This window comes from Mesoplodon mirus (genome assembly GCF_964341445.2).
Source record: "Mesoplodon mirus genome assembly, chromosome: 11".
In the NCBI taxonomy this organism is placed as follows: Eukaryota; Metazoa; Chordata; class Mammalia; order Artiodactyla; family Ziphiidae; genus Mesoplodon; species Mesoplodon mirus.
Window position 1 is genome coordinate 55,478,418 of NC_138987.1, and position 15,570 is coordinate 55,493,987.

The window sequence follows — 15,570 nt, forward strand, 5'->3', positions numbered from 1 at the left end:
GAAACCAGGCAGGCACCTGCCTAGGAAATTCTAACAGCTGTACAGTCCTTGGCTGCCTGGATAAGCATCCCTCTACCTCTAAGCCTATGTGTGGCACCAAACCACCCTCCTGATACTCGAATTGGATTTTTGCTCTCCCCAAGCCCACCCTGGCAGGCCATGTACCCCGCTATCATCTAGGAGCTATGGGATCCAATTTCTGCCCAAGGCCAGCCAAGCCCTTTGGGCACACAACCAGAGCCTCCCTTCTGTGGTCCTCCCCCAACCTCCCCCACTTCCATCTCTCCTCCTTAGCAGTAACCAAGACTGGAAGGGCTGGATACCAGAGGACCATTTTCCCTGGTAGCTTTGCAGTCTTCTGCTGGGAGCTTCCCCAGAGTCAGGAACAGAGCTTCATACCTATAGTCCGGTTTAGGACTTCAAACTTTTGTCCCCTCTCTTATCCTTGCCAAACACCCAACTTGTGGATTGGAGACTGCTGGAGGGCAGTGGATACTTAGAGTCATAGTCTCTAACAGGCTAATGATCTCTTCCCTTTACCCTCCATCTAGTCACCTCTTTATCTTTCTCCTTCTCTGCCCCTGCTGGAGCCATTCGGGTCTCATCTCAGAGGCTTTCAGCCTGCAACACTTCACCCATTAATCTACTATCATTTAGAAATCTTTCTCTAAGAAGCCTTCCCTGATGTTCTGACACTGGACCTCTATGTTTCCTTGAGAACCAGTAATTAACTGCCATCCATTGTGGTATGGTATTAAAATTATGTCACCCCTACTACACAAAGCAGTTCTTAAGCACAAACTTAAACACAATCTTAGCTGAGCACCTGGCCTTTAGTAGGGTGCTCAGCAAGTATTTGTGGCACTACACTTTTTTTTTTGTATTCCATACTCACTCCTCACTCAGCTCCATGGCTAACATTCACAGTAACTTTGTGTACATTAGAAAAAAGCAGCCCTTCCTCAAGCCACCTGATTGCCATTTGCAAGAAAAGTCATAGTAACTATATATACAGTGACTGTGAGGTGAATGGTGCCCCTAGCAGTTGTGCAATGTACAATCTACATAACCATGAGCTGAAACTTTGCCTCTACCCCCAACATAGCAGGGGGGGCTTGCAGAGTATTCAAGGCACTGATAGCCTCAGGAAAGATGGAGTTAGGCTCTTCTCTGAGAATCATAAACCCTTGTCAGGCAGCCACTTCTTTTACTCTACATCCAATAGGCAAGTCAAGGAGGAAAGGGCTGGTGTAGGGGGGAAGGGGATATTATACAGGGGGATGTTATCCCATTCCTACACTGATGCCCACCGACCCCCAATAACCCAGGCACAGAAATAAGGCCTGGGCATAGGGAAAAGTCAGGTGACCAGCCAGCTTTAAGGAAGGCTAAGGGAGGAGGAGCTTCCCACTGCCTAATTGTATGGTCTAACACCAGACCCAAGTCCCCAAAGGTCACTGAGGATGCGGATGGAGGGGAAGGGAAAGGATGGTGGGAAGGACCCCCTCTGTTTCTCTCTGTAGACTCAGGACTGGTGGGAGCAAAGCTGTTCGAATAGACACAGAGACAGGCCCTTTAAAAAAAACAAAGCAAACCCTGGGATCAACTTTATTGCTGATGATTGTGGCCTCTTCCTCCCTATGCCCCCATCTCTCCAGTGGTCCATAGCTCCTCCAGGATAGCACAGGGCTTAGGCTCTGCTGGGCCAGAGGCAAGGGAGACAATCTGCCTCCCAAGTCTGCCCCCAGCTCAGTCCCTCCCCTGCCCCCACCCCACCCTATTGCACATCAAATCATGTAAACATGGCTATGGGCATGGCCCGGAACAGCAGTGAGGCAGATTGATGTGTAAACGAATTTGGGACCAGGAGCCAGACCCAGTCACCCAGCCCCACCTCACGCTGGGGCCCAAAGTTGAATCTGGAAAAGCAGGGGGGCCTGGTCCCAAACTCTGGCTCAGATGATGCAACAGTGCAGACAGCTCAGCTCCCCTCTGCCACCCACCCTCTCAGATTCTAGGTCCTGAGGTCCACCCACCCCTGGGCACCCCTCCAGGCCTGGGCAGCAGATGGCAGTGTCCAGTTTTCTCCCTCCCACCCCCAGCTGGAGGTCACTGGTGCTGGGTCTTCCTAGATGCCCGGGGGAAACCGGAGACCGGCAACGGCAGTCTGTCCAGCCCTGCGGAAGAGGCAGGGTGAGCAGTCAAAAGCGGGGTATAGGTTCAGTCCTCAGGGATAAGACAACCAAGCCACAGAATGGGTGGATGAGGTACGCTGCAAACAAAGCAGACGGCATGCCATCTCCCCTGCTTGGGATGACCACTGTTCCAGAGGGCTCCACCCCACAACCCCCCTACCAGCCTCACCCCCACTCCCTCTCACCAAAGGCCCGGATCAGCTCTGCCCGCACAGCTGCGGTGAAGGTTTTCACCAAACCGAGAGTGGTGAGGCCCGCGAAGGCTGCGTTGTAGAGGAACACGATGTAGAAATTGCCCAGCCAGTTGAAGCGTCCAAAGTCACCCAGAAGGTCCAAACGAGTGAGCCCTGAAGTACAAAGGCCAGGATGGGAGGTAGGCTCCCCAACCCTTCCCTGGCTCAGAGCCCAGCTTTCTGCTGCCTCCTGGTGGCCACATCTCAACACTGCAACTGATCGGTTAGCTTCTATTCATTAGTTATTCCTATCTCCCAAGCTCTGTCTCAGGGACAGTTCAGGGCTATTGAAGAAAGTGTCAGCAGCTAGGCTTGCTTTAACTTCCCTTCCAGAGTTTGGCATCTTCTCCTCCCATGAGGGGTCCCCTCTGGCTCCAGGAGTCCTGAGGAGCATCCTGGGCCTGCTACTTGTTCCTGGGCCAGGAGCCTACAAGCCAAATGTCACCAAATGGTTTTTTTAGTAGACAGAGCAGTGTGGAGGCTAAGAGCTCTGACTCGGGTCATGGCTGCTTTGGTTCACATCCGAACTCCACCCTATCTAACTGTGTGATCTGGAGCAAATTCCTTAAATATCTGTGCCTCAGTATCTTCAACTATAGAGAAAATAATGGGACTGTGAGAATTCAATGAGACAACACACATAAAGCACTGTATGTGCCAGGCACTATTCCAATACTTACCGAGCTCCTGACGGTAACTATATAATCATCATAAATTAAAATTCTGGAGCCCTGCCCCCTCCCACTTAAAAAATATTCCTACCAGCATCCAACCTAAAGGAACTAACTGGTGGACCCACAGGCCGAGTTTCCTAATTCGCCATGGCATAAGTACAAATGGTAGAGTAGAGAGAATACGAACTTAAGAATCAAATGGGGGCCTCCCTGGTGGCGCAGTGGTTGAGAGTCCGCCTGCCGATGCAGGGGATACGGGTTCGTGCCCCGGTCTGGGAGGATCCCATATGCCGCGGAGCGGCTGGGCCCGTGAGCCATGGCCGCTGAGCCTGCGCGTCCGGAGCCTGTGCTCCGCAACGGGAGAGGCCACAACAGTGAGAGGCCCGCATACGGAAAAAAAAAAAAAAAAAGAATCAAATGGAACTGATTTAAATACTAAATCATGTACAGTATATGGATGATGATGGTGGGGAGGTGGGGAACCTATGCAACTCCCCTACTACCTTGGGTGAACCAGTTACACTTTTGAACATTTTTACCAGGTAATGCTAGATCATAGCTAAAGATGGGAGAAAAATTGAGCATGTTATTTGATGCCCAGCGTGTAGAAAAAGCACTGGACACTGGACTGGGGTTCAGGAGACAGAGGTTCTAGCCTGACTTGGCCTTGCTTCAAACAAGCTGTGTAACTCTGGGTAAATCAGTTAGCTTTTCTGTTTCTCATTTTTTTTCTTTTTTTTTCTTTTTTTAATCTTAGTTTGGCCATGCAGCGCGGCAAGCCAGGATCTTATTTCCCCGACCAGGGATGGAACCCGCACACCCTGGAGTGGAAGTACGGAGTCTTAACCGCTGGACCGTAAAGTCCCTGTTTTTCGTCTTTTAAATGAGAATGTTGGGACTTCCCTGGCGGTCCAGTGGTTAAGACTCCGTGCTTCCACTGCAGGGGGCGAGGGTTGATCCCTCATGCCACAGAAAAAGAAAGAACTGTTTATCAGATGATCCACCGCAAAAGAAGATTTGGGGGAAAGTGGTGCTTCTCCACCAAAAAAAAAAAAAAAAAAAAAAAGGAAGTAAGTAGGGGAGAGGGGAGGCTGTGGGATGGATGTAGCAAATGGAAAAAGTATGAGCTTTGAAGCAACACTCCTCTGAAGCTCAGTGTAGCATTTTATAGAGCCTCTGTTTCTCCATCTGTATAATGGAGATAATCCCTCCTCATAGGTTGTGGGAATTAGAGAGAGCATGAATATAAAGTGTCTGCTTAGTACCAGTAGGTACTCAAAAAAAGCCAATTCTCTTACCTTCTTTTGCTACTTACCCAGGGTTCGAGAGAAGACAGGAAGTGCTGAGCTTAGGACCAGGAGACAGACACAGTTCCCAATTATCTGGGTGGGATTAAGGAAAGGGCAGGTCAGGGTAGCAGAGCTGCCAGCACCTAGTGCCCAGGCACGCCCCCCAGGCCAGCTACCTGCGTCATGGCTGTGTCATGCCATCTGGGCCGCAGTCCCCAGAAGAGTGGAGAGCTGTAGAATCCCACGACCGAGGAAACCATCAGGTAACTGTCACTGGGTTAGGGAAGAACTGGTCTGCTCCCAAGGATTAATGCCTCATCTCAAAGGGAACAGACCTCTCTCCCCCAGCACTCCTTTCAAATCAAGTCTTTCCCTTCCTTCTGAACCCCGGGTTGGCCAAGTCTTGCCCCCTTGCCTATCACTCCCACTGTAGCTCTGCCCAGCAACCCAGAGGAGACAGGTTTGGTGAAGAGAGGCAACGGTGGGTTTCCAGAAAGATACAAGATGAGTACGACCTGAACGACGGCACCAAAGGAGCCCAGCTTGGAGAAGGAGACCTGGCCCAGGGAGGCACCCTGAGAGATGGAGCAGTGTCACTGTGCAGCACGCCCCACCATCATCAATGCCACCTGCACCCAGCCTACCCTCTGGCCTCAGCTTCTGCCCCCTCACCCGGCCTTTCTTAGGCCCTCCCCAAAAGATACGGTGGGAGGGCAGCCCAGTACCTGCATGCCCCGGGGCATGGCAGCCTCGTCGATGAGCAGCTCCAGGATGTGGATGGCCACAATCAGCACAGACAGACCCTGTGTGAGGCAAAGTCATGGACTCCCATCCCTGTCCCAGCCCACGGTTGTATCCAGAGTTGAATGTTAAGAGCAGACACTCTGGTCCAACATTTTCAGTTTCCAGTTAGCTGTGTGGGACCTCCTGAAGGCTGATGCTAGCAATAGAGCACCTTTGAGGGTATCATAAGATGCACCCTCTCCAGATGGAAGGATTGCAAAAAGGCCAAATAGAAAAATATACCTCTTCCTCCAAACAAATAAGACTTATTCTCAAGTCCAGGATGTAGCAAATGGGGGGTGGACTGGATTTCTACCCTTATTTTCACCCCAGAGCAAACCTGCATAACTGCTTAGGCCCTGCGTGGGCTTGGGCAAACTCCTTAACTTCTCAGTTTCGTCATCTACAAAATGGGGACTGATGTGCTCAGCACAAGGCGGGACACAAAGTAGATGCTCAATGAGAGGCAACTACTATTATTGATGATAACCAGGTCCTTGCATCTCCTCCCTGCTCCCTGAGAAGGTCTAAGGTACTCAAGAGCCTACTACCTCCCACCCACACCAAGGCTGGTATCCGTACCGTCAGTACCAGCAAGCACAGCATGGCCAGTGGGTAGCCCAGGTTCCGCTGCCAGGCTGAAGCCTTCCGCCGCTTCTCTGTGCAGGGATGGGAAGCAGTTAGCAAGGGCCTAGAATGAGGCTCTATTCTCCTTGGGGAAAGCAGGCATCCCAGTGCCTACCAAGCCACATACCCAGCAGGACCCTCTGTGTCTGCAAAGCTAGGACCTGTCTGTGCAGCAGTTCCATGTCCAAGGGCAGCCAGCAGGAAGTGGGATCTGAGGGCAGAGAAGATGGTGCTGTCCCCGAGTCCTGCACAGGCCCTGCCCAAGCCACGCTCACCATCCCAACTGGGAAGAGCTGCGTCTCACTGCAAATCCTGCGGGTCAAAGCTGCCTCCTCAAAGGCTGAGCAGTGCAGCTGCTCCTCCAGGTCCTCCAGCAGCTGTGGGCGGGGGAAAGGGAGGGATGGGCTGTCAGAGGCTCCCTGAGCCCAAAGGCCCCAGGAGAACCCTGCTCATCTCAGGTCTCCTTTGTCCTATTCCTTCCCCTACCCTCATTCACCACCCTGTGGCCAGGAACTTTATGCAGTCCCCTCCCAACTGCCTTGTGTTCTGCTCTGTATGTCTGGTGACCAGCTCCAGGTGATGAGGGTCAAGGATACAGTAGCCAGCGAAGGCTGTGGCCCTCTGCAAGGTGTACACTGCACAACTGTAGGATTGCTTCACTGTTTGGCTCCAGCTTTGCAGGAAGCCCCCCCTGCAGGATCAAAGGACAAGGAGCACTACATACCCGGGGCTTGACCAGCAGCTTCCCAGTGACCGAGAACATGCGGGCGAGACCTAGCGGAGTACACACTGTGGGGACAGGAGCCAGTCACCTGCCAGACCCTTCTCTCTACCGCTTCCCCCACCCACCCTTCCATTCCGTCTTCCACCCTGGTTGCTCTGGCCTGAGGACCTTACCCATTCCCTCCCAGGTCCTGAACACTCACCCAGGAGTAGCAGGACCCCGAGGAAGGAGATGCAGGAGTAGAGGTAGGGGAGGTAGTACTCCCAGAAGTCTAAGGGTAAAAAAAAGTACGTCAGCCCATCTCTCTCCTCCTGCTTACTGGGGGATGACAGGCCTCAGAATCTAGGCAAAGGCACAAGACAAAAGCCTATAGGGGCTAGGAAAGTAATGTAAATGAGGAAAGCTGGCCAGCAGAAGAGGGAGTGGCAGAGACTCTAGCAAACTGGAGATCCTAAGCCCTATCTAAAGGGCACAACCACTATTTGGCCCAAGTCACTGGGGCCTAGTGTGGCCAGATCCTCAACCTTGTCAAGCAAAGCCAGAAACCTGGATGTTAATGTGAAATCTCCCCGTTTCAATGGACTCACATTTTTTTAAATCATTGCATGGGCCCAATGGAACACTTCTACAGGTTGGATTTGGCCTGAAATCCATCAGTTTGAAACTTCAGTCTAAGGGAGAAGGGTCCCAAACTTCTCCACTTTAGAGGGATACAGTTGGTCCAGGCAAGGGAACATCAGCCAGCTGAAGAGTCACCCAGCCTGGAGGGTGGGGAGGAAGCTGGCCTTCTCACCACAGAGGGACTCCGTGCTGGCCTTATTGTTGTCCACAATAGCTGACGCCACCCACACCATTCCCAGCACCAGCAGAGTGAGGAGCATCAGCATCACCACTGTCTCGTAGACCCGGGCCAGGACACCCTACAGGAGGAGGCAGTAGGTGGGGGGGTGGGCAGTGTGGGGAAGGAAGGAGACGGCAGAGATGGCAGCTTGGCTGGGGAACCAGAGAGGACCGGATTCAGGAGGCAGTGGAGGGCGTTTCCCTCTTACTTTGCTAAGTCACTCTGTCCTCCTACCCCACAGTCCGGGATCATTCCCTCTACTGGATATCCTTCATTTACAGTCCCCCTCCCCAGATCCCTTCTGCATCCTTGTCTTGCCCTGGGAGGCTGACCCCGAGGTCTGTGTCACATAAGCTCTTTGCCCTCTGGTTTCCTGTTCACCTTGCCCAGTGGGAAGGGCTGGCAGGAGAGTGGAAGGTAGGAAGAGAAAGAGTCCAGGGTATTTTTTTGTGTTTCCTCCCACCTTGGGCACCTTTGACACTAGCTCCTCTCCTGGGTGGCCACACCTCCCCAGCTTCCACTATCAGTGGGTTCCAGAAATTATTTCTTCCTTTGGCTCCCACAGGCTTAGGGGTGGTAATGACTTCCTGTTGTCACTAGTGCCTCAAGCACCTTAGTGCTGATTAAACCTCTGCAAATAAGTCTCTTCATTAAAATCTCTTCAGTTGGACCATCTCAGTGGAATTCTGTCTCCTGTCTGCACAGATTGATTGATACATTCCCCCACTCACCTTTTTGGAGCCAGCGAAGCCCTCAGACTCAGTGAAGAAATATGCAAAGGGCATGAGGAAGATGAGGGACAAGTTGGAGAAGAGGAAAACGAGGTTCCAGAGGCCTAGAGCAAAAAAGGAGAAGCAGAGATGGTCATTAAGGGGGGACTCCAACCCACTGGGGACTGACCCTGTGGCAGGGAAGGCGGGCGGGATGGGGTGCTCTATGACTGATTAGCCCAGGCTGTGTCTGCCCTACCCTATCTGCTCCCCATCCCCACCCTCAGCTGCAACCAGGATCGATGTACCGTGGATGAGGGAGCCGTTGAGCCACTGGATGTAGTAGTTCCGAGGCAGTGAGAGGAGCACCTCGTTGCTGATGATGGAGAAGGGCAGGAGCAGGACAGCACCCAGGGCGACTGCCAGGGTGAAGGTGCACAGCTCGAGCCTGGGCGGAGAACGGGGAGTGCCTCTGATTAGCTCAGGCACTCACTTCCCTGGGCCCAAGAAGCCCCATTCGTCCCCACAGGCACTTGTGACTTCTCCTAGAACCAGCTGTAGCCGTGACAGACCTAGGGAAAGAGCTGTCTAGCTGGGGCTCTACCCACTGCCTCCCCACCCTAGCCCTTCCCTCCAGGAAAGACTTGGCATGTGCGATGGGAACACCTCAGGCATTTATGGGAAACTGGTCGCCTGCCATGTCACTTGCCCAGACTGTCCCCAGGAACGTGGTCTTCCCGCACTTGCCTATAGGGTGTGCCGGGCATGATGCCAAGCTAAGGGGCCTGACTTCTCTGCTCATCTCAGGGAAGTGGATTTCTGAGCTTGCCTTCTTCGGCCTGGACAGAGCAGTGTCACTCTGTATGGCTATGCCCTATGGGAAGGTACTAAGGCCAAGGGGGGGACAAGGGGAGCTGAAACCCAGCTTCATAGCCAAGGCCTGTGCCCTGGGCTGCATCAGCTGAAAAGAAGGGACAATTATCTAGCTGGTCCCTGGGAGGTGAGAGCGGGGGTTGCCTTTTAATCTGTTGCCTGTTGAATCAGAGGGGTCATCTCTATATTTTTCTCTTTAGGTGCTGGTGAATAATAACAGCCTAGAGTAAGGGCCATCCTCTCAGAACTAAGCATGCCCTGCCTTTGGGAGTTCCACCTTCCCCATCCCCTACCATTTCCATCAGTCTGTATCCCCACCCCACTCCCTCTCCAGTGGCTGCTGGGAGGTGAAGCCAAGCTGGAGCCACTTCTGGTGACTTAGGCCAGCAGAAGAGGCTGCTTGAAGCTCCCGGCCTAACCAGGGAGACAGGAACAGCAGCTTTTCCAAGTATCCTCGGGATAGCGTAAAGCCAGAAGAAGCCAGAAATGGGGCGGAAGCAGAAACTCTCTCTTCTGACACCTTACTCTCCCCCAGCTCCGGGGGCCTCTCTAGATCCCAGCTTCTAAAGGCTACTAGTGCCAGGTGCTGAGGCAACGACACTTACGCAATCTTGTTGACTGTAGCATCTTCATCATCCGCTACAAAAGACAGAGGCGTGGGGAAGAGGCAGGCCATCAGTGTGCAGCTCTGGGAGCCATCTGTGTTGCACTGTACTCTCCTGCTCCCTCCTGTCTCCTGAAAGAAGGGCCTGGGCCCACTGAGGCAGAGCTGGGCAGGAGGCCCCGGGAGAGCTCACGCTATGAACCCTACAACCTATTCTCTGGCCAGGGTGGCAGCTTAAAAATCAATGGTCCCAGGTGGAGAGAGTATGGACCAGAAATTCCCCCACTTCCCTCCTTCCCCAGCTCTCCTCTATCATAGGTTCCTCTTTGTAAGCCGCAAATACAATGAATGACTGGTCTGTGAGGTTGGTTACATCAGTGGCTAGGTATAGCAAAGGGAAATGGCAGGGGCACGGTGGGGAGGGAGAATCATGGAGAAAGTCCTCAGGGAAATCACACTGAGGACTAGCTGCCTTCTTGGCTGAGGGTGCATAAAGCCGTCTGGAGGGGAGGAAAGGTTCAGGCCAGGACAGGAAGATCTGGACAGGCTGGAGCTAGGAACTGGGGTAAGTGTGTCCCTCCCCTTATCCACACAATGCCTACAGAAAGCTTTAATCTGAACTCTCTACCAAGAGAAAGGTCACCATCACCAGGTCCTGGGGCCCCAGTGGTCAGGGAGGTCTCTGGTCCTGGGCATAGGAGCACTAGGAGAGGAGATGACAGAGCTTGTGCCCATGATAACATTCACCCTGCAGTTGCCTGCTTTAGGTTCACAGAGAGCTTTCACATTAGCCATCATATCTGGTCTACACAATGACAGTGGACTGGGTAGAGACTGTTAGGCTCATTTTGTAGAGGATGAAACTAAGGGTCACAAGAGTTCCATTACTTGCCCTATGGCTCTGTTAGTTGAGGGACCTCTATCTAAACTTTCCACTCTACCACCTTGTCTTTGCCTGTGGAGGGAGGGAGGCAGAAGAGGCAGAGGCTCCGGAACAGCCACCTCTCCTTTCCCAGCAGGCACCATAGGCCTCTTCCCTTGAGGCTGGTGCCATGGCAACGGGAACACTGGCAGAGGGCAGGCAGAAGGGAGGGAAGTCACAGGTACCTGTGGTGAACTCAGCAGGCTTCTTGAAGCGGGTCAGGGCGATGTGGCAGAGGATGTAGAGTGTCGCAAACAGAAGTGTTGAGATCTGTGGCAGAGTGTGAGCGAGATGAGAAGCTCTAAGCCCCACACATTTCACAGCCCCAATGGCCTCTCTCTTAATTCCACAGGCACATTTTCCCAAAACTAGGCTCCATACTTCCAGGGGTTCCATCTTTCTCCCCAGTACTTCCTTCTAGTCAAGGCCTCAGGGGCCTACAAGAAGCATCAGACAGGGGCTGTCCCATGCACTTGGGAAAACAGCACCATGCCCAGCTCTACAAGCGTTTTTTCCTAGGAAAAAAATAGTTCCAACTGAACCCTGCTTGGTAAATTGTCAGAGAAGACTCCTAGAGATGCACATATCCACACACCTGAAACAGGCCACAGAACCAGAGGGAATTTACTCCTAGCACATTATTGGAAAAGGAAGCAGGTTTGAGGGGAAGAAGGGGATGTCTGCACTGTCCTGGTGCTCCACCCCCCTCTTCCTCCACTCCCACCTTGATCCAAGCTCTAGGAGAAAATAAGTAGGAATCATGTTCCTAGACCAACTCAGAGCTTCTACTCTGTTTATTCAGGGGCCCTGAAAGATCAGGTCTGCTCTGGGCCAAACTAGAGCCTCTTTGATGCCCTGTCCTTAACAGTAGGCTTTAATTGGGGCCCCACATCTATAAAGTTTCTAGAGCTGGCATCAGCCCCTTTAAAAGCTATCAATCCCTGGTCCCTACCTAAGGTGATGTGCAACTGCAGGATAGGCCTCAAAGGGTCTGTCCCATGCCCCTGGGTGACTATTCCTCCAATGGACAGTTATGGCAGGACTTGGCCAGGTTATTCTACACACGCATGCATCCCTACTCTACTGCAAGTAAGCTGCTATTGCCCAGGGAAGGAGCCACTGAACAGCTTGGCTCCACAACCAGGGCCAGAGAATCTTGAGATGTTATTGTGTTTGAAGTAGGCAGGATCAGGGACTTCCCTGGTGGCGCAGTGGTTAAGAATCCGCCTGCCAATGCAGGAGACACGAGTTTGAGCCCTGCTCCAGGAAGATCCCACGTGCCACGGAGCACCTAAGCCCGTGCACCACAACTATTGAGCCTGCGCTCTAGAGTCTGCAAGCCACAACTACTGAGCCCACGTGCCACAGCTACTGAAGCCCGCGCATATAAAGCCCATGCTCCGAAACAAGAGAAGCCACTGCAATGAGAAGCCCATGCACGGCAACAAAGAGTAGCCCCCACTCGCTGCAACTAGAGAAAGCCCTCACGCAGCAACGAAGACCCAACGGAGCCAAAAATAAATTAATTAAAAAAAAAAAAGAAGGCAGAATCAGTCTCATAGGTGTTCCAGTCCCCAAGAGGAGCTGACCCTACAGGGAATCTGCATACAGCTCTCTATGCAAAGAGAGAAGCCACAGACCCCAGGAGAACCAAGGGTCCAGGACAAAACTGTAGCTTTTAATATCAGGGAAGTAGGGTAGAATGAGCCACTCAGGTTGTAACTGCAAGATTTTTACTGTCTAGTGCTCTGCCCTGGACTTGCTTAATAAGCAGGAAGGTGGGAGGGCTCAAAAGGTCAGACTGGAGTTCCACGCAGTTCCATGCAGTTCCAGCAGAGGCTAGGTCATTTTCTAGAGCAGGGGATTGGAGCCAGGTGGGGGAGGTACTAGAAGCCTTCAGGCTGCCCTTGGCCAGCACTGATGTCCTCAGCTAATGGGACTAAAGGATGGGGGAGACATCCAGGAGGCTGCTTCTCTGTCCAAGGTCTCATCCCTCCCTGTTCTCTAGGAATGTGGGTCTCTGGCTCTAAACTGTCTCAAGGCCTGGGTGTGCCCACGATAGGCCCAACCCTGTCATGTGGAACTATCCACTAAGAAACACACAAGGAGCGCTTCCTGAAAGCAGATCTGGAGTTCTACACATGGACAGATATACTCCCTACTTTTCAGTCCTCACAGATAAGGGCAGACCTAGTTATGCCATGGCTTACTTTAGCCCTCCTCCAATCTGAGGCTGCCCAGGGCAGACTAGGGCCAAGTCTGAGAAAAATGAAGGATGACCCCATCAGTGGGTTCTCCACTCACTAACTTCTATTCTTCTAAACCCTTCCCTTTCCCTTTAGTATTTGGGGGTGAGGGCTACCCAGGGGAGCTCCAAGGGAGGAGACAGAGGAGAAAGGAGAGAGATGAGGGTTCACAGCAGGTCTGAGAAAGTTGAGATCCCCTAAACTCCACTGGGTGCCCCTGGCCCAGAAGTGAGGAGTCCCTTGCTGTGTGGCAGTTTCAGCTGTTACTCTAGGTGGCAGTGAGGCAGTAAGGAAAGCAGCCAGGTGCCCTCTGTAGCACTGGGGGAAACCACTAACAGGAAACCCCTGAATGGCTGGGAAGCTAGGAAACTCGGCTTTCAGGATTTCTAACAAACACCAATAAGGGGGAGGAAAAGAAAGGGAAACTTTAGTTGTTCTCCATCTCTACACAGTAGAATCCACCTCAGCAAGAGTACCTTTTTCTAAAGTGGGAAACCCACCAAAGTCCACTGTTCGTCTCCCCTTCATCAAACATTATTTGGGTTTGAGGGGTAAGTGCAAATAAGCCTCCCCCCAGCCAAACCCATCCCTCTCCAACCATCTGACTAAAACCGGCAGGCTCACCAGACTCCCAGACACACGAAGACCTGCACTCCGAACACGGGCAGGGGTGGGGGACAGGAAGGGGGGGAGGGGCGTGTCGAGTGGGAGGAACGGAAACTGATCGGCTTTGTTTATCGCGCAGCTACCCAGCTGACCCGATCTAGGGATTCGCCAGCCCGAGCACTGGTCGGACCAGGGCCCTTCGTCGTTAGCCCCTGGACCAAGCAGCGTCTGCCGGCACTCTGAGCCCAGGTGGTCTCACTCCGACCCGGACTCTCCCTCTCCCGCGACTCCCGCTCCCCACTTGGTCCTACCCTTCCTGCCTGGGTCCCGCACTCACAATGCACTCGCGGACCCTCTCGTGGAATAGCTGCTCTCGCACGGATAGCACTTCGTAGTCAGCTGCTTCCATACTCTTCTCAGCATGACTGGGGCAGGGGTGTCTCCGGGCCCGGGGAGGACCAGCGGGGATGAAACCGCCGCTGCCAAGCACCCGGACCCAGCGAAGGAGCCTTTTCTTGCAGCCTGTGACGGAGACTCGGGGTAATCTGGGGCTCAGATTCTGTCGTCTGGACGCCCTTCCCTTAAAGGGGCAGGCACCCGCGGGCCTCGTTTTAAAGGGCCCCGGCCCCCCGCTGCTCCCTCCCCTTTAAGGTCAGGCTTCCGTAGAGTTTCAACGCAGACACCCGCCGATAGGCACGCTAAGAGGAAGCGCAAGTCCAGGTTCTATTTTACTAGAGGCAGAGTGACAACACAACGGATGGGCGGGATCATTCCAGGGAGCGGAACTCATTGGCTCCTACGGAGCTGCCGCTCTTCGCTAGAGGAACGCTGATAGGCTCGCCCCGTGAAAAGAGGCGGGATCTTTGGGGCTTACCGGTGCTCGTTGTAAAACTAAGCAACTGTCTTTTTCACCTCCCGAAGTTGATAAGCAACGAGTGTGACCTTGGTTAAATAAGCCATTTGGATCAGGCCATCCAGGTGGAATGTGAGAGTACCATAGGGTTCTGAAAGGTACCGCTGCTCAGTAACAAAAGGCCCGTAGTAGCATTTTCTTTTTTTTTAATTTAATTTATTTTTTTATACAGCAGGTTCTTATTAGTTATCTATTTTATACGTATTAGTGTATATATCTCAATCCCAATCTCCCAATTCATACCACCACCACCATCCCCTCCCGCTTTCCACCCTTGGTGTCCATACGTTTGTTCTCTACATCTGTGTCTTTATTTCTGACCTGAAAACCGGTTCATCTGTACCATTTTTCTAGGTTCCACATATATGCGTTAATATAGGATATTTGTTTTTCTCTTTCTGACTTACTTCACTCTGTATGATCTAGATCCATCCACGTCTCTACAAATGACCCAATTTCGTTCCTTTTTATGGCTGAGTAATATTCCATTGCATAGTAGCATTTTCTGAAAGTGTTTATTGTGGGGTGAGGAACTCCAAGGAGTTTTCACTCAGTCACTTTTGTGGGAGCCCTAGTGTGTGCTAGAACAAATACCAAAGAAAAGTGGATAAGAAACTGCAGAAATATCCATCTGAAACTTTGTGAGGAAATGCCCACAGGGGATCATGGGCTGAGTCAAACATTAGCTGACCACCTACTATGTGCCACTCACTTTATAGATTTTATCTCATGTTACCCAGGGAAAGGTATTATGATTAGCATTTTAGAGATTAGAAAATGGTGAGAGGTTCTCACAAGGGATGAAAGTTACCTTCCTATGACCTTGATACATGTACTGTTTGGGAAGTCCCACCTTCATGGAGTTAAACCCTTCCTCTAAAATGGAGGGAGCAGTACAGGGAAACTTAAAAGAAGGGCTGAGTTTTGCAAAGCCCCCCACTGAAGAATAAGAGCGCAATTCTAAAGGACTAAACTGTGTCCCGTTACTATCTGAGCAAGAGTCAGGGGCCAGAATGAACAAATCAATTCTGTCCTCTTGAAACAGGGCATGTACTTTTATCTCTATTCTGTTTCCCCAGTGATTTGAAGTAGAACCTTGGGAAATAAAAAGCATATACTTGTATATACATACATATTTGTATTTGTGTGTATGTTATATATAATATACTACACATGTGTGTGTATGTATGTATGTGTATATATATATATATATATATATATGTCTTTGGTAGTAGCAAGATAATGAGAGGATGTGAATAGCTGATTTCCCTTTTAGCAACCAAGCTTGGAGAGAAGAGAATCCAATGGGGAGAGTGGGCAGAGGTAGAAA

At 51.8% G+C, this 15,570-nt stretch overlaps 1 protein-coding gene across 7 annotated transcripts; it reads right to left on the reverse strand.

The window, feature by feature from the left end:
- Window positions 1-1,408: 1,408 nt before the first annotated feature.
- LMBR1L (limb development membrane protein 1 like) lies at window positions 1,409-14,049 on the reverse strand. 7 transcript variants are annotated; one of them, XM_082636914.1, is made up of 17 exons: window positions 13,665-14,049; window positions 10,661-10,745; window positions 9,555-9,588; window positions 8,385-8,524; window positions 8,098-8,201; window positions 7,319-7,445; window positions 6,728-6,796; window positions 6,526-6,575; window positions 6,106-6,178; window positions 5,929-6,012; window positions 5,757-5,833; window positions 5,117-5,194; window positions 4,893-4,966; window positions 4,568-4,658; window positions 4,418-4,484; window positions 2,381-2,542; window positions 1,413-2,167 (listed from the first exon to the last, which is right to left on the reverse strand). In XM_082636914.1, exons 1-17 carry the CDS (start codon window positions 13,734-13,736, stop codon window positions 1,956-1,958), a joined length of 1,599 nt encoding a protein of 532 aa, XP_082493040.1. In that variant the 5' UTR covers window positions 13,737-14,049; the 3' UTR covers window positions 1,413-1,955. The 7 variants fall into 7 exon arrangements, with proteins under 7 accessions (XP_082493038.1, XP_082493040.1, XP_082493039.1 ...); XM_082636913.1 differs by having other exon boundaries at window positions 6,526-6,590; window positions 13,665-14,047; XM_082636918.1 differs by having other exon boundaries at window positions 2,023-2,177; window positions 6,526-6,590; window positions 10,661-10,776; window positions 13,665-14,043.
- Between the last annotated feature and the right edge of the window lie 1,521 nt (window positions 14,050-15,570).

Coding starts and splice junctions, on each gene's coding strand:
- LMBR1L (XM_082636912.1), bottom strand. CDS start 10,871: ATGGAACCCCTGGAAGTATGGAGCCTAGTTTTGGGAAAATGTGCCTGT. Junction 8,202..8,384: donor CAACGGCTCCCTCATCCACG/GTACATCGATCC, acceptor TTTTTGCTCTAG/GCCTCTGGAACCTCGTTTTC. Junction 6,013..6,105: donor TTTGACCCGCAGGATTTGCA/GTGAGACGCAGC, acceptor CTCTGCCCTCAG/ATCCCACTTCCTGCTGGCTG.